This window comes from Cupressus sempervirens, chromosome 9 (assembly GCF_028749045.1).
Source record: "Cupressus sempervirens isolate cs-2001-9-10 chromosome 9, ASM2874904v1, whole genome shotgun sequence".
Lineage (NCBI taxonomy): Eukaryota > Viridiplantae > Streptophyta > Pinopsida > Cupressales > Cupressaceae > Cupressus > Cupressus sempervirens.
Genome location: NC_143126.1, coordinates 804,329,072 through 804,348,699, shown reverse-complemented (window position 1 = coordinate 804,348,699; position 19,628 = coordinate 804,329,072). Strand labels below are relative to the sequence as shown.

The following is a 19,628-nucleotide window of genomic DNA, read 5'->3' as shown; positions in this document are numbered from 1 at the left end:
CCTAACATAAATATGCAACTAATTTTTGGCAATAGTGAATGCATATATGAGTTCTAATCATGAAAATGATCACCTACAGCCAACTGGTATTTTAACAAACAGTTGGTATGCAAGCTAACTGGCTGATAAAAAATGATATATTAATGCTCAAAGACAACTATTAATGACTAGCAATTGTATCTCCTTAATTGAGAATGAGTATCCAATACAATATTCATACTAAGTTAGCCAAGACTCTTGGCATTTACAAAGATATCAAAATATGATGATTGCTGGTAAAGTAATATGCACCTACAGCTGCCAATGAAAACTAATGCAATACTAAATATCTAACTTCAATACTCCCCTACAACAGTATGCTAATCACATGCATGATTAAAGACAACTAAAGCCATGGATTGCTGATACCATTGTGATAAATGTAAAAATGAATAATGTATCTATTAATGAATGATAAGTCTGATACGAGATGACAGTTACAACAGCACTCTATAGTGAAAGGCAACTATGAAAATACATATCAGACCTGGCATATGAAGTCGCCTTAGAGAATAGATGTATTGCAATACCACTGAACAGAAAATAACCTCCTCAAGTGCCCAAGTTGTGCCTCCCTAGCTGCCGCCCCTGATTGTAAATGGCTGTAATAATTTTCTTTGCTTTTTCGAATTTGCTTTTTCGGATTGCTTCTTTTTTTTTTGGATTGCTTTTCCGAAACTGCTTTTTCGGCCTGCTTTTTTCGGTTCTGCTTTTTCGGCCTGCTTTTTTCGGACTACTTTTTCGGCCTGCTTTTTTCGAACTGCTTTTTCGGCTTGCTTTTTCGAATTGCTTTTTCAGTCTGCTTTTTCGAATTGCTTTTTCGGCCTGCTTTTTCGAACTGCTTTTTCAACTTGCTTTTTCGAACTGCTTTTTGTACTCAAATATTTTTTATCAATGTAGCACAAATAGAAGACTGAAGTATCTCCCTCCCAGCTGCAATAATTCAAGTGATATTGCACACCCTCAAAATTGCGTACCAATTGAGCGTTTTCGTTCTCAATGGCCACAAATATTTTTTTCTCAATGTAGCACAAATAGAAGACTGAAGTATCTTCCTCCCAGCTGCAATAATTCAAGTGATATTTCACACCCTCAAAATTGCGTACCAATTGAGAGTTTTCGTTCTCAATGGCCAGTTGTGACTATTGCAGAAACCCTAGGCTCCACAATGCACATCAACAAACATCAACATCAACAACAACAAATCTGGATGATTAAAATGAAGCCTGGGGTGCCTATTTATTCTTTTTCCTCCACTTTCTCCAGAAGCTTCTAGAACATTATTTTATTTTATCTATTAAGTGACTTTATAAATTATTTTATAATTCAAGTCACTTTATTAAATTAATTAAATATAAAGTTACCTTTTAATATTTATTTATCTGATAACTTTATAAATAATTAACTTAATACCACTTATTTATTTAATTAAAATAATTAATTAGTCATCCTCATAAAATATTCATTATTTTGGAAAACCTAATTAATTAAATTAATTAAATCAAATTGCCTCCAAAATGGGGACATGACATGTTTTTCCTTCCTGTTTCCTCCGCTTTGATATGTCTTTGCGATCTTCTTGCTTGCCGGTTTCCAATCTACTGCTTGGAATTTATATGCTGAGGACCTGTTTTTTTCCCAAACGTCGCCACCTTTAATTCTTGCGATCAATAATGTGTACGCGGTAGTTTAATTATCAATATGTTGTTTATTGAATATTATCGTAAATATAATAAGGATACGATAGTTATGAATGATCGTTAATTTATTATCGTGGTTTTTAATTATTATTTTAGTTTTGTTATTATCCTTATTTTGAGAATAGACATATTCATTATTATATATAAGAAATAAGTATTTAATTTGTTATGATTATTATTATCAACATTTTTATATTTATTATGATTTTAATAATAAGAATATTAAATTATTGTAATTATTTAAGTTATTATGATCGTTAGTATTATTATCATTATCATTTTTATGATGAGAATATTTTATTATTATAATTAAAAAATTAATTATTCAATTAATTATGATTATTATTTTAATATAAATTGGTATCCTTTTATTTCTCTTCAAAACTGACAGTTATTACAAAATATGAATTCTAATGTGGTAAATTACATGGTTTATTACACCACATTAGTAAAATGTGAGGTACAGATTTATACAGAAGCATTATGCATTGCTATGTATATACATGCCTTAATTTAATCAAGTGTCTTGTTTAAGTAAAATGGTTTGTGTCATTGTATGCAACTGTTTTTATTTTGTATGACTTTTAGACTATCATTCTGGTATTTAATTGGATAATTTGTTTATATATATTACTCGACAGTTGTGGCTGTAGAAATCCTTTCTTTGGATCATCTGACTACGATCTATTTGCTACACCAAAGAGGGGTTTGCGAACAAAAGTCCAAGTTGCTGCAGATTATTCAGATTCAAAGTCTGATTCTCTTAAGCTCCAAGGAGAGCTTGGCTACCATCCCTTGGAAGCACTAAATGATTATGAAAATGTTAAGAAAGGAGAATTAAAGTTGAAAGATGCTGAAATTGCTAGAACTGTTCTTGAGGCACGTGCTTCCTTTCTCATTAAACTTATTAGGACCACGTGAGATAACTTATTTTTTAAGTAGAGAAATGCTTTGCAACAAATTAACAATCTTTTTAAATTGCTTTATATGAAACATGCAGGTTAATCATAAAGCAACACTTATGTTTTCAAACACAACAGATGATGAACTGCAGGATAGCAAATTCTGGCCAGAAGTAGACTATGTGACTGATGAGCATGGAGGTCTCAGAAATATGCAACTCTGTTTTTGTTCACTTACATGCTATATTGGCAGGCGAAGAATATTTCTTCATTCCCTTTCAAGCTTGATAAGGGTTTATTCACTTCCACAGATGTTAATTGCTTGCTTTTGCAGAGATATACCTTGAGCTAGATGATGATCAAGATGTTTTGCAGAGCCTTAGTATTGGCAGTATTCCTGTGGTATGACAATTAAATATCTTTTGAGTGTAAAGGACGCTTCTTGAATTTTATGATGGATAATATTATTGATTTAATTTTGCAATTTTGTCGCTGTTATTATCAGATTGTGTTCATTGGACTGGATGATTTACGGTATTTTAATGGACTTGAAACAACAATGCATAGAATGAACAATGAATATGATATTGAAGCAATCAGTGACAGTGATACTGAAATTGAAGACGATTTTGATGACTTTTATGAGGTGTGATGTAATTTGATGAAGTTGTGAGGAACATTACGCTGAAAGAGATCGATCTTCTAAGAAGCATCAACTAACCTTTGGTTGCCATTTTTAATGGTTATTGTAACTGTTACAGGACTGGATTTCTTTCCTTGAAGAGGAGTCAGATTTTTCTGAGTCATTGGGAGATTGGGCGAATCTGGAAACCATGCGTTACATTCATCCTATATATTTTTCTAGGAAGATGGCAGAGGTAATGGAAGAATTATATTTTGGACAATTTGGTTTATATTGATATTTTTGAAGTTATGGCATTTCCTATTGATATTTGGCAGCTTCTAGAAATACATTTTCCCTGGAAGATATTTGGCAAGAGAAATAACAAATGAAGGTCATGTTTCAGAATTTTCCTGTTAGCTAGTGAAAAGAGAATCTAAATTTGAAGGAAGGGCATAGAGGCACTATTTGCTAATGATTACAAATGATTTTAAAGTGATTCTTATTAGTAATTACTATTGCAATTTTTATATCTTGTTTATAGCAAAGCACTACCTGGCTTCTTACCTGTGAAGGGGTGATATCCTAGGCCAATACATTAAGACAGCCACACATTATGTTTTTTCTTTAAAGTATATATTGCGCGATATCATAATTTCATAATTGTGGATGTACATTCCAAAGTTCCTGACAAGCCTTGATGAAGTCCATAAGAACATGACACACTTTTGTGGTGGTTTTGCTAATTATTCCTGAGCAGACAGAAGAAACAAGCAAATATAATTGCTTGCATTCCCTTGCCCCTAAATACTGGAATACTCTCTTCACTAACTACTGATTCATTTGATTTTAAGTTGCAGGGTGTGGCTTATCACTGCTATAATTATATGCTTCCCAAACCATCTGGAGTATTATTTCATCCATGTCCAGCTGGTCTGCTATTGTTAAAGTAATTTTTATCATGAAACAATTTGATTATTGTTGTTTGCATCTCCTCTATCCCTGCCCAGTTCTCGATTCTGAATCAGTCAGCCACATCCCTGGTATGTCCAGTTCTTCTCATTTGATTTTTTACACAATCTATGATTTACCTATCCTATTCAACCCTAGAACCTCTCCCACTCAATCCTAGAAGGGGAATTTTTAGTTTCTAACAAAAGGTCAAAAAATGGGGTGCCTTAAAAGAGCTCTCACATTTGAATTCACTCAAAGTTGCTTGTGTTTCTATAGTATTCAATGGGACTCTGATCAAGCTAGCCCTGCAAAATTATCCTAATTGGAGTTTTATGGATTTTCTTTCTATGGTTGGAGAAAAGTAGGACCTGGTTTGAAGTAGACATGTCCCGTGAGGAAACAATTTGAATGATGGTAAATAAAATATCGTTTGTCATTGGTTCAAAAGCTATGTTGCATGGAGTTTCAGGAATGGGGATGGCTTAGGGGATGTGGATGTGTTTTAGAAATAGGTATAGTTTAGGGCCAATTTTTTGGGGTCGTCTTATAAAGGAATAGGGGAGTTTTTATATATTCAAAGGAATTTCATTTATGCATATTTGTAATGTCCCCTTTTTTGCGAGTTTGTGCATTTGATGGAGTTAGCTCATTATAACTACCCTCATTAGCAGACATGGTGATTTGGGGGGTTCTAGTTGTGGACTTACTATTTTTAGTAAATCTATTTTTGGTAGTGCAATGGGTGGCTCTAGTAGTTGGTCATCACCTACAATGGATGTGGTAATTAATTGCGTGAGCTATTATTTATTAAATATTAAGTTGCAATATTATAATAAGAATATTTTATTATAATAATGTCATTTAGAGATATTTCTAAATGAGTTGTGTTGGAAAGTTTCATGAGCCGAGTTCTTGTAGGAAACTCTGCAATTTTTGGAGTTGAGTTCTTTTGGGAAACTTGAGCCGAGTTCTTTTGGGAAACTCTGTAGTTTCTAGAGTTGAGTTCTTTTCGATAACTTTTAGCGAAAAAGGATTATAACCACGAGCTCATTTGATGGGGAAAAGCATCCGAATATTTATTTGCTTTTGTTGCTTTGTGTTTACCGTACTGGGTAAAGAAATCAACGCACAGACAATAGATATGAATAGCAGAACTTCTTATTATTATTCGCATATACCAATGACATTACATTATGCTTGATAAGATTTGATGAATACAATGCTTCCCGAAGGGGGGTATAAATACTTTCCGAAGAACCTTCCCGAAGGGGTCCGTCGGCTACATGACAATAACCTTCCCGAAAGGGTCCGTCGGCTACATAACAAGAACCTTCCCGAAAGGGTCCGTTGGCTACATAACAAGAACCTTCCCAAAGGGACCCGTCGGCTGATGCACAATTTCTACCAATGACATCATCCCCCCCAAAAAGAAAAGTCGTCTCCTGACGACTACAGAACAAAACTCAAACAACAAACTACAACAAGATAGATTTGTTACATCACTTTTACATTCGTTTTGTGCTTGCGCCAAACTGGTTTCCAAAACACACTGTCTCCTTAGTCAAGCTGACCTTGATAGCCACCAGTGCCGCTTTCTCTGCTTCCAATTATGGGTCCACTGAGCCAAGTACCGCCGAACTGCCTTCAACTGGATGATCAACTCCTCTCGAGCTCTCTCTGCATCCACCAAGACAGCTTCACGGCCAACACCTACTCCAAGTGTAAGACCCCTCTCGAAATGCTTGTTCCGTAAATCTTTCCACCTCTAGCACACTATGCCTGCAGCAGCTCCAGGTTTCATCAACTGGTCACACTTCCCACGACTGATATCTGCAATGACTGGGGGTCTAGGGGGCAACACCCCCGGTGGGGTCGAGGGGCAACACCCTGCGGGGTCCTGGGGCAGCGCCCCAGGTTGGTTCTTCCTCTACCCTGTGGCATCATCCGTTACTCATTCTGAGCATTCTTGATTTGTCGATTTTTTTTTTTTTTTTAGAAAACTTCCTGCCACCCTTTGTTACGTTACAACCTTAACCTTGTATGCCAATTCCTTATGCAATAACATGCAGAAGCCGTACGCCCAAACCATGAAATCCATACACCAAGTTTTGCCTGAGAAATCTGTATAGAAATTGCAAGTTACAGGCCTTCCCAAATCTGTACGCCAGTGTTAAAGTCCATACGCCAAGATATGCAAAAAATCGTACGCCAAGAGATATTGTGAATCTTGTATGGTAAGAATGGCTTTCAAAATCCGTACCCCTATTGGATTCCTGAATCCCGCACACCAAAGTTACTTAGAGTCCATACGCTAGCAATCTTTAAATCCATACGGTCATGTGCCAAGTTGGTATTAGACTTTATAATATTTGCAAAATCAAAGCCTCCAAACACCGTACAGTGAGCAGGTTATAAATTCGTACGGTGACCAAGCTTGGAAAATCCGTACAATGGCCTCTACCATACATCAACTCTGAAAATCCGTTTGCCAATCTCCAGCATCCAAAAATCCGTACGATACAAATTGCCAAAAATAATGTCTTTAAAAAATCCATACGTTTGCCTAGCTTATTAGAATCCGTACACTATATGATATGAAGCCGTACGGTGCATAACCTTTCCTTTCCCAAGCCGTATGGTTAGGCTTTCAGAATCTGTACACTAGCTGCCTTAAAAAACCCATACAACTGTGCTTTAAAAATCCGTACGGTGGCTTTTCCCTAAAAACCGTACGGTGGCATTCTCACACTTTTTTTTCTTTTACTTTTCTCTTTTTGTTCTTTTGTTTGTTTGTTTGTTTGTTTTTTTTCACTTTTTTAACAACTATGTACAATATTTACATATATACAGCACTTATAGTCTTCTTCTCTCAGTTGTTCGTCCACGGAGGTGCGTTACTTCTTTCATGGCAGACATTCAACTTTGACCTATTCACTACATCTAACACTTCCTTTCCGTCTAGCATCCATTGTTTTATTGCTCCGTTATCACCCACTTCCCAAATTTGATATGGTCCGACCCATTTAATTTTGAACTTGCCTGGTTGATCTCATTCCAGTCATCGTACTTCAACACCCACTGTCCAAGTTGAAACCTGCTACACCTGTTCTCTGTCATCTCCATATCGCCCAGTTTGTTCCCGAAGCTCGCTACCATGGACTCCGTCAGTTGCCCCTTCTGTCTGTCAATAACACATTCACACTGTACTGCCACAACTTTTATTGAACCCTTCCTCTTTGTTTCCTGTGCGGATCGTATGATGTATCTTCCTTGCCGCTGGCACCTTTCTGCTATAGCTGTGGTTCGACGTAATACTTTCTTCGTGCGTGGTCGTACAGTGGAATCTTTCCTCCTTTCAGGTTTGTACTGTATGTTCTTTCCTTCAGCTTTAGTCATACCCGCGTTTCCTTCTTCGACTTCTCTGTGTTGCTTTGAACATTCATTTCCTCCTTCGGCTTCTCCATTTTCCTTCAGACATTCATTTCCTTCGTCGGCTTCTCTTTGTTCTTTCGGACATTCATTTCTTTCTTTGACTTCTCTGTGTTCCTGCGGACATTCATTTCCTTCTTTTTTACCTTCGTCGATCCTTAGCATATTACAACTCAGAAAGAGTTCGTAGTCCTCTATCTGCCAGTGTTAAAGACCTTTCACCGAATCTAGATCGTCGTCTGTCGATCCTCCTTCCAACCGCAGGACTCCCTCTTGATTTGGTTCCATATTCTGCCTCCTTTCATCCTCTTCTTCTTCGAAATCTGACGATAGAGCTTCTTCCCCGACCATTTGAGTGTGTAGATCGATGACGTACTTCCGCCCTTTTCTTTCAAGTGATAAAGTATTTTTTTTCCAATCGTGCTTCGCCTTGGCTTGTATCAGCCACCCCCAGCCTAGAATGGCATCATATCCTCTTCGCCTTAGGGGAATCACGATGAAGTCCAACAGGAATGGTTGTGTTCCAATTGTTACTGGTTGTGCTGTGAGTATTCCCAATGGCTTGATTCCATGTTGATCGACTATTAACAATTGGAAGGTAGGTGGCCACAATGTCGGCTGTCCCAACTTTTTCCAAGTATCCTTTGGCAGCACATTGACACCAGACCCTCCGTCCACGATCGTGTCTGTTAGTACAGTCCCTAGAATGCCCATTTTGACAACCGTCGGATAGCGTCCGGATGACAGAGTTAACAACATCGGGTCTTTTGCACTAGCGCCCCCTTGTTTCTCCTTTTCTTGCTCTATTGATTGCTTAGCAATCAGAACTATATTCATGAGTGCAGTACGGAGTTGAGGCATAGTGAGCAATAGATCATTTATCTTGACGGGTACCTCAGCTTGCAATATTTGTCCTACAATGTTCTGTTTTGCGCAGTTCCGTACGGAGGTACCAGGTGTGTCCTTCAGGTGTGCCATTTCTATTTGCGTTGCTCTCTGGATCTCTGTGCGGGCTTCTTCCAGTCTTTTCTTTTCCTCCGTTGGATCAGGGTAGAGCTTCGCTTGTTTCCGAGTGATTGCCAAAACTTCTTCCTTGTCCATCCCAACAGTAATCAAGTTTACTTCGGACTTCGGGCACTTAGCATCGTCATGATCACCAGGTCCACACCATCGGCATAGCAACTTTAGTGTGTTCGCCGTTGTGCACTCTCGGGCAAAGTGACCCCACAAATTGCATGTGCGGCATTGGACTATTGGCCGGCCATTCGCATCATACTGGATTCGACTCCTTCCGCCATTATTGTTGTTGCCGCTATTGTTGTTGTTTTGCCCTCTGCTATTATTCCTGTACCCACCCGAAGTGGCACCATCAATTTTTGCATTTCCATTCCCTCTTGACGTGGAAGCTGCGTGTGTAAGAAGCACCTACGGAGATCCTCTGGTTTTCATGTTAACGGGGCATTCCTTTGTCGAATGGCCCATGATTTGACAAATGTTGCAGAATTGGTTCTTTGGACAGGATCCTTTAGTATGACCATCAGTTTTACACTCCGTGCACCACAGCTCACTGCTCTTTGTCTCCTTCTGCATATTTTTAAACTCCTTCATCATGCGGATCATGTCCTTCTGTAGGGCGCGAACCTTCTTGCTACTGCCTTCATCATCGCTACTATCTTCTTCGGAAGGCTCATCATCATCCGAATCAAATGAGCTAGTCTTCTTCTTCTTCTTTGTCTTCTACTCACTTTCGAGGTTCAATGCTCTGTTATAAGCTTCTGTGTATGACAATGGCGGCACAATTTTCATTTTCTTCAGCAAGTTTGGGCATAGACCTTCCATGAACTACCTTTTCTGAAGTCCATCCGCCGGCTTATTTTCCATTGTGTTTATCAAATCTTTTAATTTCCTAGCGTAGACACAGACAGTTTCGTTCTTCCTTTGCTTAGTATTGAAGATCTTTGCTACAATTTCATTATCATCACGCAATAGTTGAAATTCGGCCATAAACTCCTTTTTAATGTTATTCCAACTGTCCAGCTTCCTGCTGATCTGTACTAGTAAACCAGTCAATTGCTACGCCCCGTAGGGTGGCCAGAAATTGTCTCATCCAGTTGTCTTCATCAGTTATCCCATTTGCCCTCCAAATCGTTTCACATGTTTTGCAATGTCGAATGGGATCAGTGGTACCATCGCCATCAAACTTTGGCAGTTTCTCTTTTGGTCTTGCCATCATTACTAGATGTTGTGGGTTTTGTTGTGTACCTGCGCTGTTTTGCACTCCCGCGCTGTTCTGCACACCTGCGCTGTTCTGCACACCTACGCTGTTCTGCACACTCGCGCTGTTTCCAACACCCGTGTTGTTTTCGACACCCGTGTTGTTTTCGACACTCGCACTGTTTTCAATACCCGCACTGTTCCCAACACCCGCGTTGTTTTCGACACCCGCGTTGTTTCCGACACCTGCGCTATTTTCAACACCTGTGCTATTTCTGACACTTGTGCTGTTTTTGACACTCGCGCTGTTTTCGACACCCGCGTTGCTCTATTTGGTGAAATAGAGGGACTGCATTTGAAGCTGAAGGGTCACTTGTGCCCATCCACTTGGAGTCGGTGACCATTAATTGAGTCCTGTGATTAACTGTGAAGGTTTGCGATTTCAATATCATGCCAAGTATTTAATATTGGCATTTTCATTTTGGTGAGCAAGGGCATTAAATTTATTCAGTGACGTGCATATGCTTTGGAGGCAATTAACTTACAACTGCTTGTGATAGAACTACGCTTACAGGTTCTAGATGTTATTTAAATTACTTTTGTTGCTTATGACTTTCGTTAGTACATATAAATGAATTCAGAATAAAGAATTGGTCATATAAATGTGGAATTGAAGAACTATAAATTGGCAAGCCAAATTGTTCTTGGCAATTAATTAATTGCATTCTGTTTGAAATTAGCTGAGAGGTGAACTTCAATTATATTGGTTTGTCATTATCTTTTTCAAATCAAATCATTAACTTATCTTTATTTACTTGAGTGGAAATTTGGGTTTGTGAAAATTACGACTTTTCCAATATTAGGGAATCTAATCCAAATTTATGGACACTGCCTGCCAAGTGTTTGGTTAAATGCCAAATATTTGATTAGTGGGGGAAAATTGACGAAGTTGGTATTTATTTAACTTATACCAAGACAGGGTTATTCCAATATCATAACATTGGTAAAACATTCATCATAAATATTTTAGAAGCTTAATACATAGCATTAAACTTGAATTGAGATTTCACATGTGAATCTATAAGCAAATTAACAAAATTCAAATGCCTTCATACATATGAGAAAAATGCCCAATGGATCAAAATTTCAACCATGAAATGGCATAAAATATTAAAATGTAAATACTATAACTAAATTGCTAAATAGTAAACATAGAAGTCCTTAATGATATACAACTGTCCATAAGCATTGGATGGTAGGCCTAAGAGTTTAAATTAAGTAGATTTGATGCCCTAATCTCCCCTTTCAAGTGTTCTCTCTTTGACTAGCTGGTCCACCTTTTGCTGCTCTTCTCCTTTGCGAATGTGAAAGAATTTTCTTTTCTGGAATCTGGTTTTTTTATGTTTACATTAGGCTTTGGTATTGTTAAATGTGGTTTGGATATCCTTGTGGGCCAATCAGTCCTTTTTTCAAATTAAAAAATGCCTTACTTTTTAACACCAACAATCCAAAAATGGCTTGGCCATTGGACACAGTAGATGGAAATAGAGTTAGAAAAGAGAGGGAGGAGAGATAACGCATGCACTATTTGATGCGTACTGCTATGGGTCTTTGCATGAGCTGATAGTAACCACAAGTCGGAGAGCATCTACAAATGCCTAGTGATTAGCTTCTATGGCTAGTGGATTAGGTAGATCTTGGTTCTTTGTTTTAGTTATAATCATCATCTTCACCACCTAGGGATCAAAATCTAGGTCATAGGGTGATAGTTCTAGCCTAATGTAATAGGGATTGTCCATTTAGTTACATAGCATTAGACTTGAATTGAGATTTCACATGTGAATCTATAAGCAAATTAACAAAAGTCAAATGCCTTCATACATATGAGAAAAGTGCCTAAAGGATCAAAATTTCAACCATGAAATGGCATAAAATATTAAAATGTAAATACTATAACTAAATTGCTAAATAGTAAACATAGAAGTCCTTAATAATATATAACTGTCCATAAGCATTGGATGGTAGGCCTAAGAGTCTAAATTAAGTAGATTTGATGCCCTATTCTCCCCTTTCTAGTGTTCTCTCTTTGACTAGCTGGTCCACCTCTTGCTGCTCTTCTCCTTTGCGAATGTGAAAGAATTTTCTTTTCTTGAATCTGGTTTTTTTATGCTTACATTAGGCTTTGGTATTGTTAAATGTGGTTTGGATATCCTTGTGGGCCAACCAGTCTTTTTTTCAAATTAAAAAATGCCTTAATTTTTAACACCAACAATCCAAAAATGGCTTCGCCATTGGAGACAGTAGATGGAAATAGAGTTAGAAAAGAGAGGGAGGAGAGATAACGCATGCACTATGTGATGCGTACTGCTATAGGTCTTTGCATGAGCTGATAGTAACCACAAGTCGGAGAGCATCTACAAATGCCTAGTGATTAGCTTCTATGGCTAGTGGATTAGGTAGATCTTGGTTCTTTGTTTTAGTTATAATCATCACCTTCACCACCTAGGGATCAAAATCTAGGGTCATAGGGTGATAGTTCTAGCCAAATGTGATAGGGATTATCCATTTAGTTATATTATCATATATTACACGGATATATTCTTTTGTTACATATACATATTTGTTTGTATTCTGAGTAGATCTTGGGCAATAGGGGACAACCGAAAGTTTCTGGGATAGGTAGGGAGCTTCTAGCTGTCTCCTAGCCATCCTAGGGACTTGTAACAATACTCTATACCCTGCCACTCTCAAAGTGACATTTCTGGGACAGTCCCCTTTTTGGGCTTTTTTGGAATGCCATTGGGGACAACAAAATGTTGTCTCCACATCCCTGTACCTTACCGGGGAGGAGGGTAGCCTAAAAGCCCAGGGGATGCATCCCCATTAAGCATATTTCTAAAGTAGTTGAAGTTTTTGTTGATACATCCCTTCTGAAATTCTCCTCATTGGAACATTGTGGGTTTTCATGCCATGGTTGCAAGACTTGGGTTAAATAGACATGTCACATGGGGAAACAAGTGGAAACAATTGAAATCATGGTGATACCAATAAGGTTCATCATTGCTTTAAATATAGTTGAAGTATAGTTGGTACATGCCCTTTGTACTACTGCATCAAAGAGAAGAAAGGTCTACATAACCCACAATACTTGAATTGGCCTCTACTAGAGGTAACTAGTAGAGTTTTTCTGCAATATTTTTTATGATGTGGGGTGTTCTATGGTGATCATATATCTTTGTATCTATAAAATAAAGGGCATTAGGAGTATTAAAAACATCAGCAGTTTCACTAATTAGGTTCTTTTATTTGTATGGGCTCCATACAAATGTGTGCTCTGTGTGTGGATGTTTGATGACTCAAGCTTGTATTATTTTTATTTTTTGTTGTTTTTTTCTTGCACAAAGAAAATCAAGAGGTTTGGTTCTCTTCTATCTCACAACCTGTGACCAAAAGTATAGCCTGATGGATTGAGCTAATTTATATGAGAGCTTTTAATGGATAGAAGTTGCCTTAATTTTTATGACAGGTCGTATCCTTCAATATCATGGTTGGTTTGAGTTTTGGATTGGTGTGAATAGGTTGAAGAGAATGGAGTCCTTTTTACAGTACTATTTTGAAATGCTTCTTAGAGCTATCCTTTGGCCAAGTTGGGATTCTATGAGGGGTGTTCCTTTGGTGTTGAATTGGCCAAGATCTTGCACCCAGGATCATTGCCATCTACTAGGTAGTTTCAAACTTGGGTCTTAGTCGTAATATAAAGTCTTATAACCTCAATTTACCTCTAGAAACTCTTGTGGCCTTTTTTTCCACTTATTATGCATGCTTTGACTTGGTTGATTTGAGATTTCAGATGGCAGGAATACTGTGAAGAGGAAGTAGTCCTTTTCTGTTTTATTCTTTGAAGTGCTTCTTACTGTAGTATCCCACACTAGGATATTTTCTCAAATTTGATTTGGGTTTTTGGATGTTTTATATTTGTCAAACACTTTGTGTGCAAGATCCCATACCACTGTAAGAATCCTAGTAGGTTCCACCTCCACCAAACCACTAATTTTCTATGCAAATGATATATTTGTTTTCAAATTGTGATAATATATGATTTGTTTTTTCAAATAGATTGCTAGGTAAGAAATAATAATTATTCTAGAAATTAAATAGAGCTGCAATAATTCTTATGGAGCATAATATATGTATTTACAATGCTTTTCATCAACCATTCATACCCAGAGGTCCTCAACCTTTTTACTATAAAATCTAGAAATATATGACAGCATTGTATGAAACTGTAGATAATCACTTGTAATGAATATTTAATGCTGGTAATAACTGCAATGGCTTCAGCAACCGATTTTGGGAATACTCTATAAATTTGCACTTAAAACCCTTATATCATTCAATTGAAAAGCAAAAATGTCATAGCATTTACTATTTATGGGTAACTATAGTGTGTGAAGAACCCAACTGGTTCTAACCTCAATTTTAGTTGTTTGATATTTTGTCAAACACTCATGCAAGCTCTAATACCACTGTAGGGAGCCCTGTTGGCTCTCTTAAAATTATGCTATCAAATTTGTTCTTTTTGGTTTCTCAAATATATAAATGACAAAGCTTGAAATATAGAGTAAATGCTCACAATCCAAGCCAACTTTATTTATTAAAAGAAAATTGCAAATGTTTACAATGGCAAATGCAATATGCAATTAACTTATTAAATAGAGAACCTGACAAACGTAGATGTTCAACATGGATCCTTGTTGATGGCGGATGAAGTTGAATTTTAACCTCTGTCCAAAAATACAGATTATGAATGCCCAAATGCTGCCATAGGAATACTGCTCGCAGCCTTGTTTAATGAGATGCTGCTTCAATATAGAGATCACAGCTTGAAGAAACTCAATGCCGTGAATGTAAACGTGCACACTGCCCTTCTAAAATGCCATTAAAGGCATCAAACACTGATTAGAATTGCAAAATTATAACCCTTTGTGATAGCCGTCCCTTCTCTCAACCATTGACAGTAATAATAAACAATTCTTAGCATGAATATATTTCCAAACCCTGGATTAATTTGCAGCAAATGATAATTATTTCTCTGCACAAAAAATTCTCTCTAACCCAAGATTGATTTGCACACCAGAAATAAGATTATTAGGCACAATTAATTGGCAATGGTGAACCAATTCAAAGTGCTGAAAAGATTGGATGAAATTCATATTTTTTTTTCAACCACAACTCCTTCAACCCTTGAAAGTCTTCAAACTCATTCCAATCCCTCTCCAAAACCCAGTCAGATAATTAATTGCATGGTATGCAACAACAGCATTCAATGCCTCAGATAAATCTCAGACCAATACTCAGCAGATAGAGCACAATTCACCTAGTGTTTCATAGATTCAAAGTGCTGAAATGGTGAAGAATTCATAATTTTCCAACAAAGTTGAAACCCTTGTTTCAAAGTGCACAATAAAATACCATAAGCAAAACAATGAATTCCTTTCTCACAAAGCATTGCTTTTATAATAAATAAATGTGACTTTTTCAAGACACCTTTCACTTAAAAGCCCTTTGCTTTATACTTAGGCACATATTTGAAAAATGCAATTTATTAATTCCCTTTGGCTCCAAAAATTACCTGTTCAACCGTATTATGATATTCTGACACACAAGGTCATTGTTTCCATGTCCAAGATTTAAAACTTTCCAACCTAGTCCCGATGTGCTATAACACTAAGGTGACCAATATACAATACTAACAAAAATAGCAACCTCCATGTATTTAATTAAATAATAATCATAATTCATCTGTCTTGCAAAAATGGCTATAGAAGCATCATAATCAAAATCTGATAGCACATGAGTGATGTTGATGAAGAAAAAAGATGAATGAACCTAACGAGGTGACTTACTAAAAATAGATGTTCCCTCCAAGATTCTTGGAACCCAAACCGGAAGCAAAAAATAAAACTGAGAGCATCACTTAAGTCCTCTAATTCATGTGAGCTCATTGGAACCATCTATTGACTTATTAGAAATAGTGAGTCCCTCAAAACGGAGCCAAAACTCATGATTGGCCAGTAGAGACCCTAATAACTCCTCTAAACACTAGTATCAACCTATGAGGACCCAATGATAGACTAAATCTAACAACTTTGTCACAACTCAAAATTGGGGACATTGTATAGTGCAAGTAGTATGTCATTGTAGCAACAAGATTAAAATTGGAAGTCTATCAATGTCACCATAACTCCATACTGCAAGCAAATTGTCTAGGCGCTCTACTAAAGATAGAAACTCCAACTCACGCAAAATAGATACTTACTATAAATAGTAGGTGTGCTGATCTGACTCAAACAGAGAGAAATCCTTAACATCCCTGACCTTTGGAGTGGGAATTGGCCTCCAACATTTTTTTATATTACAGATAGTTTAAAAAATTGATGAGCAGTACAAAAAACCAGTACATGCCTTGAGTATCTGCTGCTACTGATCATCCACTATGAACTATTGTAGATCTTTACACTTTTGCACATTATACAACAATGATCAATGAGTATTGAGGGTGTTTATACAATCAAGTAAGGTACTTTAATATGTATTGTAGAAGCTAATCCCATGAGCCTATAATGTTATTGCTGTGCTTTGCATGATCAAGCTTGTAGATTCCCAGTGGCGGATCCACAACTTGTAGTACTATTAACCAAAAATGCCTCCCCGCCAAATTTTTGAATTCAAATGCCATATCCCTCCCAACGGTCACCTTCTATATTTAAATAATGAAAGCCAAATGGAAATACAAAATAAATTAAATAAAAGCCTTATTGTATTTTTTTATTGCCCAAGTTGTTTCATGGGCTCCAGAAGCTTTCTCTTATACGTCAGATGCTTTCTGATCAATAGTTGTCACATCCCCGTATTCTCAGATTTGTCAGAATATGTCAGAATGCGGGGAAGCGTCTTTGTGGCACGTGGCATGTGGGTCTTGTTTTCTTGTGGGCTGCGGACAAGGCAAGAAGGTGTCAGATGAGCTGGCGTACGGCGAGTTTTGATTGGCCAAAGTGCTGACATGGGTTTTAAGTGGACCGCTTGTTCCTAGTTTCTTCCCTTACCGTCAGATGCGAGAAGATCTACGGTTGTCGCATTCCCGCTTTCTAAAGATGCAAGGTCTTTAGAGAATGTGGGGAAGTGACAAGCCATTATGTGGATTTTGGTGGACCCTTTCTGTTAGAGTTGCAAACATGAACTTGTTAGAGACAGCCGGGTAGTTGTTAGAACTCGTCGACAGTTTGGTGTGATATCATTGGGCAAAATTGATGACTGGACCAAGCCATGATGCAGATCTTGCGCGACCATCAATATTGTGATGATCGATGCTTGTTGCTTCCCCACATTTTGAAGTTGCAAGGTTTTTAAATAATGTGAGGAAGTGACATCGTGCCACGTGTATTGGTGGGTCTTTTTTTCTTTGTGGGCCGCCGGTGTTGAGGTGGTGCTAGGTAATGCTGCGGTGGAAGATGTGTCAGTTTCCTTGTGTTGATTCGCCGAGGGTTGACGTGTTTGTGGAGGTGAGTGCTGATTGTTCAGTGGGCTCGAAGGTTTTAAGGGGCAAGCGCAGTAATAACTCGGGTCTTTCACGATCATCAATCATCTAGTGATTGATGATTGTCGCTTTCCCACATTATGAAAGTTGCAAGTTTTTTAGAGAATGCGGGGAAGTGACGTGAGGACACATCTCCTTGCGGGCCCGGGTGGTAAGCGGCAGTAAGTCTTATGTTGACAGTTGCTGTTAAGTCGTGGTTTCATAGGCAGTTGGTAGGTAAAGGAAAAATGATGGCGTAGTTAAGATGACAAGGCGGTCAAACCCATGAAGACCTTGCAGAGTGGCAAAAAGAAATAATACCATTGGGCCACGTGGTGGATTCTACGAGTTTCTTCATCGACTTGCTGATTTTTTAAGGGTTTTGACATGCCAAAAGGTTTGAAAACGACAAAAGTTAATGACAAATCTGATGTTTTGATCGATTGCAACCACTCCGTAGTTCTCCCCGTGCACAATTATGGCTAAGCTTTCTATCTGACCATCCGGGTTGCCCATTTTTCTTAATTTTGCATTGATGGCTGCCGTTTCTGTCTTCTCAAGGTTCCATTTTGTTCATTTGCCTGCATTTGGATGTGTACCAGGATCAGATTTTCTCTAGATCTATATGATTATTCTCTGCAGCTTTGATGGTAGTAGTTGTGCTTTGCCTTAGTGTAGAAGTTTTTAAGTTATGCCTGAACTTTATAAAAGGCATTGTAAATACTTGTAAAGGGTTCTGCCCTATTTTGTGGTGTTTACTTCCAGTAGCCTTGGGCTCTGTATTTGTATTCCTTGCCTTCCATTAATGAAATTGTTCACCTTCTTACCTCTTCTTGCCATTTGGTATTTGTGCATGTATCTTGCCTTGTTCTGAATTTTTCTTTCTTGATTTAAGGTTCTTATGTTGTGTCCAAGCTATTGATGGTTGTTGTATTGTGAAGATGTCCTTCCCTTAGCACTTGACCAGTTCTAAACCTGCATGTGAGTTGTTACATCCCAATTTTCAACCCAATTTAATATGTGCATATAGCCATTGAGGTTCACATGAAGTCTGTTGATAGTTAAATTTGTTATAATCCTGTGAAATGGTAAGATGGTTAGTAGTTATAATTTCATATGAAGATAACATGCTAGTTGATTATTTATCATGAATTCATGGAATTGAAAAGACCATTATCAGTTATGATTAATAATTTTTTATGGTAATATGATTTAATTGTGGAAAATTTTCTTGTAGGGAGCACGTCAAAGGGGTGAAAGCATTGTTAGAAAATAATTGGACATAGGAGCATCACTATCACTGGAAAAATGGGTATGAATCGTGAATCACCATGGTTGAGGACCTAGCGACTGCATAACAAGATACACACATTAGACACACGAGCTATTAAATAAACATTTGAAATATTAGTTGTTTTTTAATTAAAAATAATGCATACTTTGAAAGATCCCTGATGGATCTCTTCTGTTGATCTGTTGTAATTTTATATTTTTAATTTGTTTTCCCTGTTTATTAAAATTTTCTTGCAGAGCTAGACAGAAGTTGCTGAAGGGTTTGATTGTTTTATGTTTTGGATGATTTTTCAATAAGTAATAATAGAAGTACAATAACATGAACCAGTTTTGAAAATGTATTCCAAATACATTTAAAGCAAGTTGCTTCAAGCAGATTTTTTTTGTATATACACCTAATATGTAACTATATGAAGATTTACAATAATATCCAGATGATTACAACCAAGAATAAAGCCAACCTAAAGGTGTGAAGGTGAAATATGAGCCTAGAAGGAAGCTACGGCCAGAATCCAGCTCTCAAATGCTGTATGTGTATATGAGCAATGTTAGTATGCTAATAGAAACCAAATTTAAATAAAGCTTCTACAAACTAAACAAAATTCATAAACTTCAAGATAGACTAAGATGAGCTCTCAATTGAGAATATGAGCCATTAATGGGCTCTCTCAATGAGAAGCTCTCTTGTTGAGTAGCTTTGTCTAAATAGATAGGATGTATGCTCAAGCTTTATGCTTCAAAAAGAGCTTCAAATGGAGTTGGAATTTGGGTGTGAGTGTATGGTTTTGATGTAAAATGGCTTCTCAAAATGGCATTATGACTTTACTTCATGGATTGTGTTATTTTGCAAAGGGGAAGGATCCAATTTATAGGCAAGAGGCTTGAGGGATTGAGGGCTA

General features: G+C 37.3%; 1 protein-coding gene across 4 annotated transcripts in view; it reads left to right on the top strand.

The window, feature by feature from the left end:
• Positions 1-19,628, top strand: part of LOC149541146 (uncharacterized protein At3g49140-like) — a 217,301-nt gene that overhangs the window by 94,977 nt on the left and 102,696 nt on the right. For all 4 annotated transcript variants that reach the window (XM_089802135.1, XM_089802134.1, XM_089802133.1 and 1 more), the window contains exons 3-7: positions 2,381-2,618; positions 2,740-2,842; positions 2,976-3,043; positions 3,147-3,287; positions 3,403-3,519. In XM_089802135.1, coding sequence (XP_089658261.1) covers positions 2,381-2,618; positions 2,740-2,842; positions 2,976-3,043; positions 3,147-3,287; positions 3,403-3,519 — 667 coding nt within the window. The remainder of the gene's footprint in view (positions 1-2,380; positions 2,619-2,739; positions 2,843-2,975; positions 3,044-3,146; positions 3,288-3,402; positions 3,520-19,628) is intronic.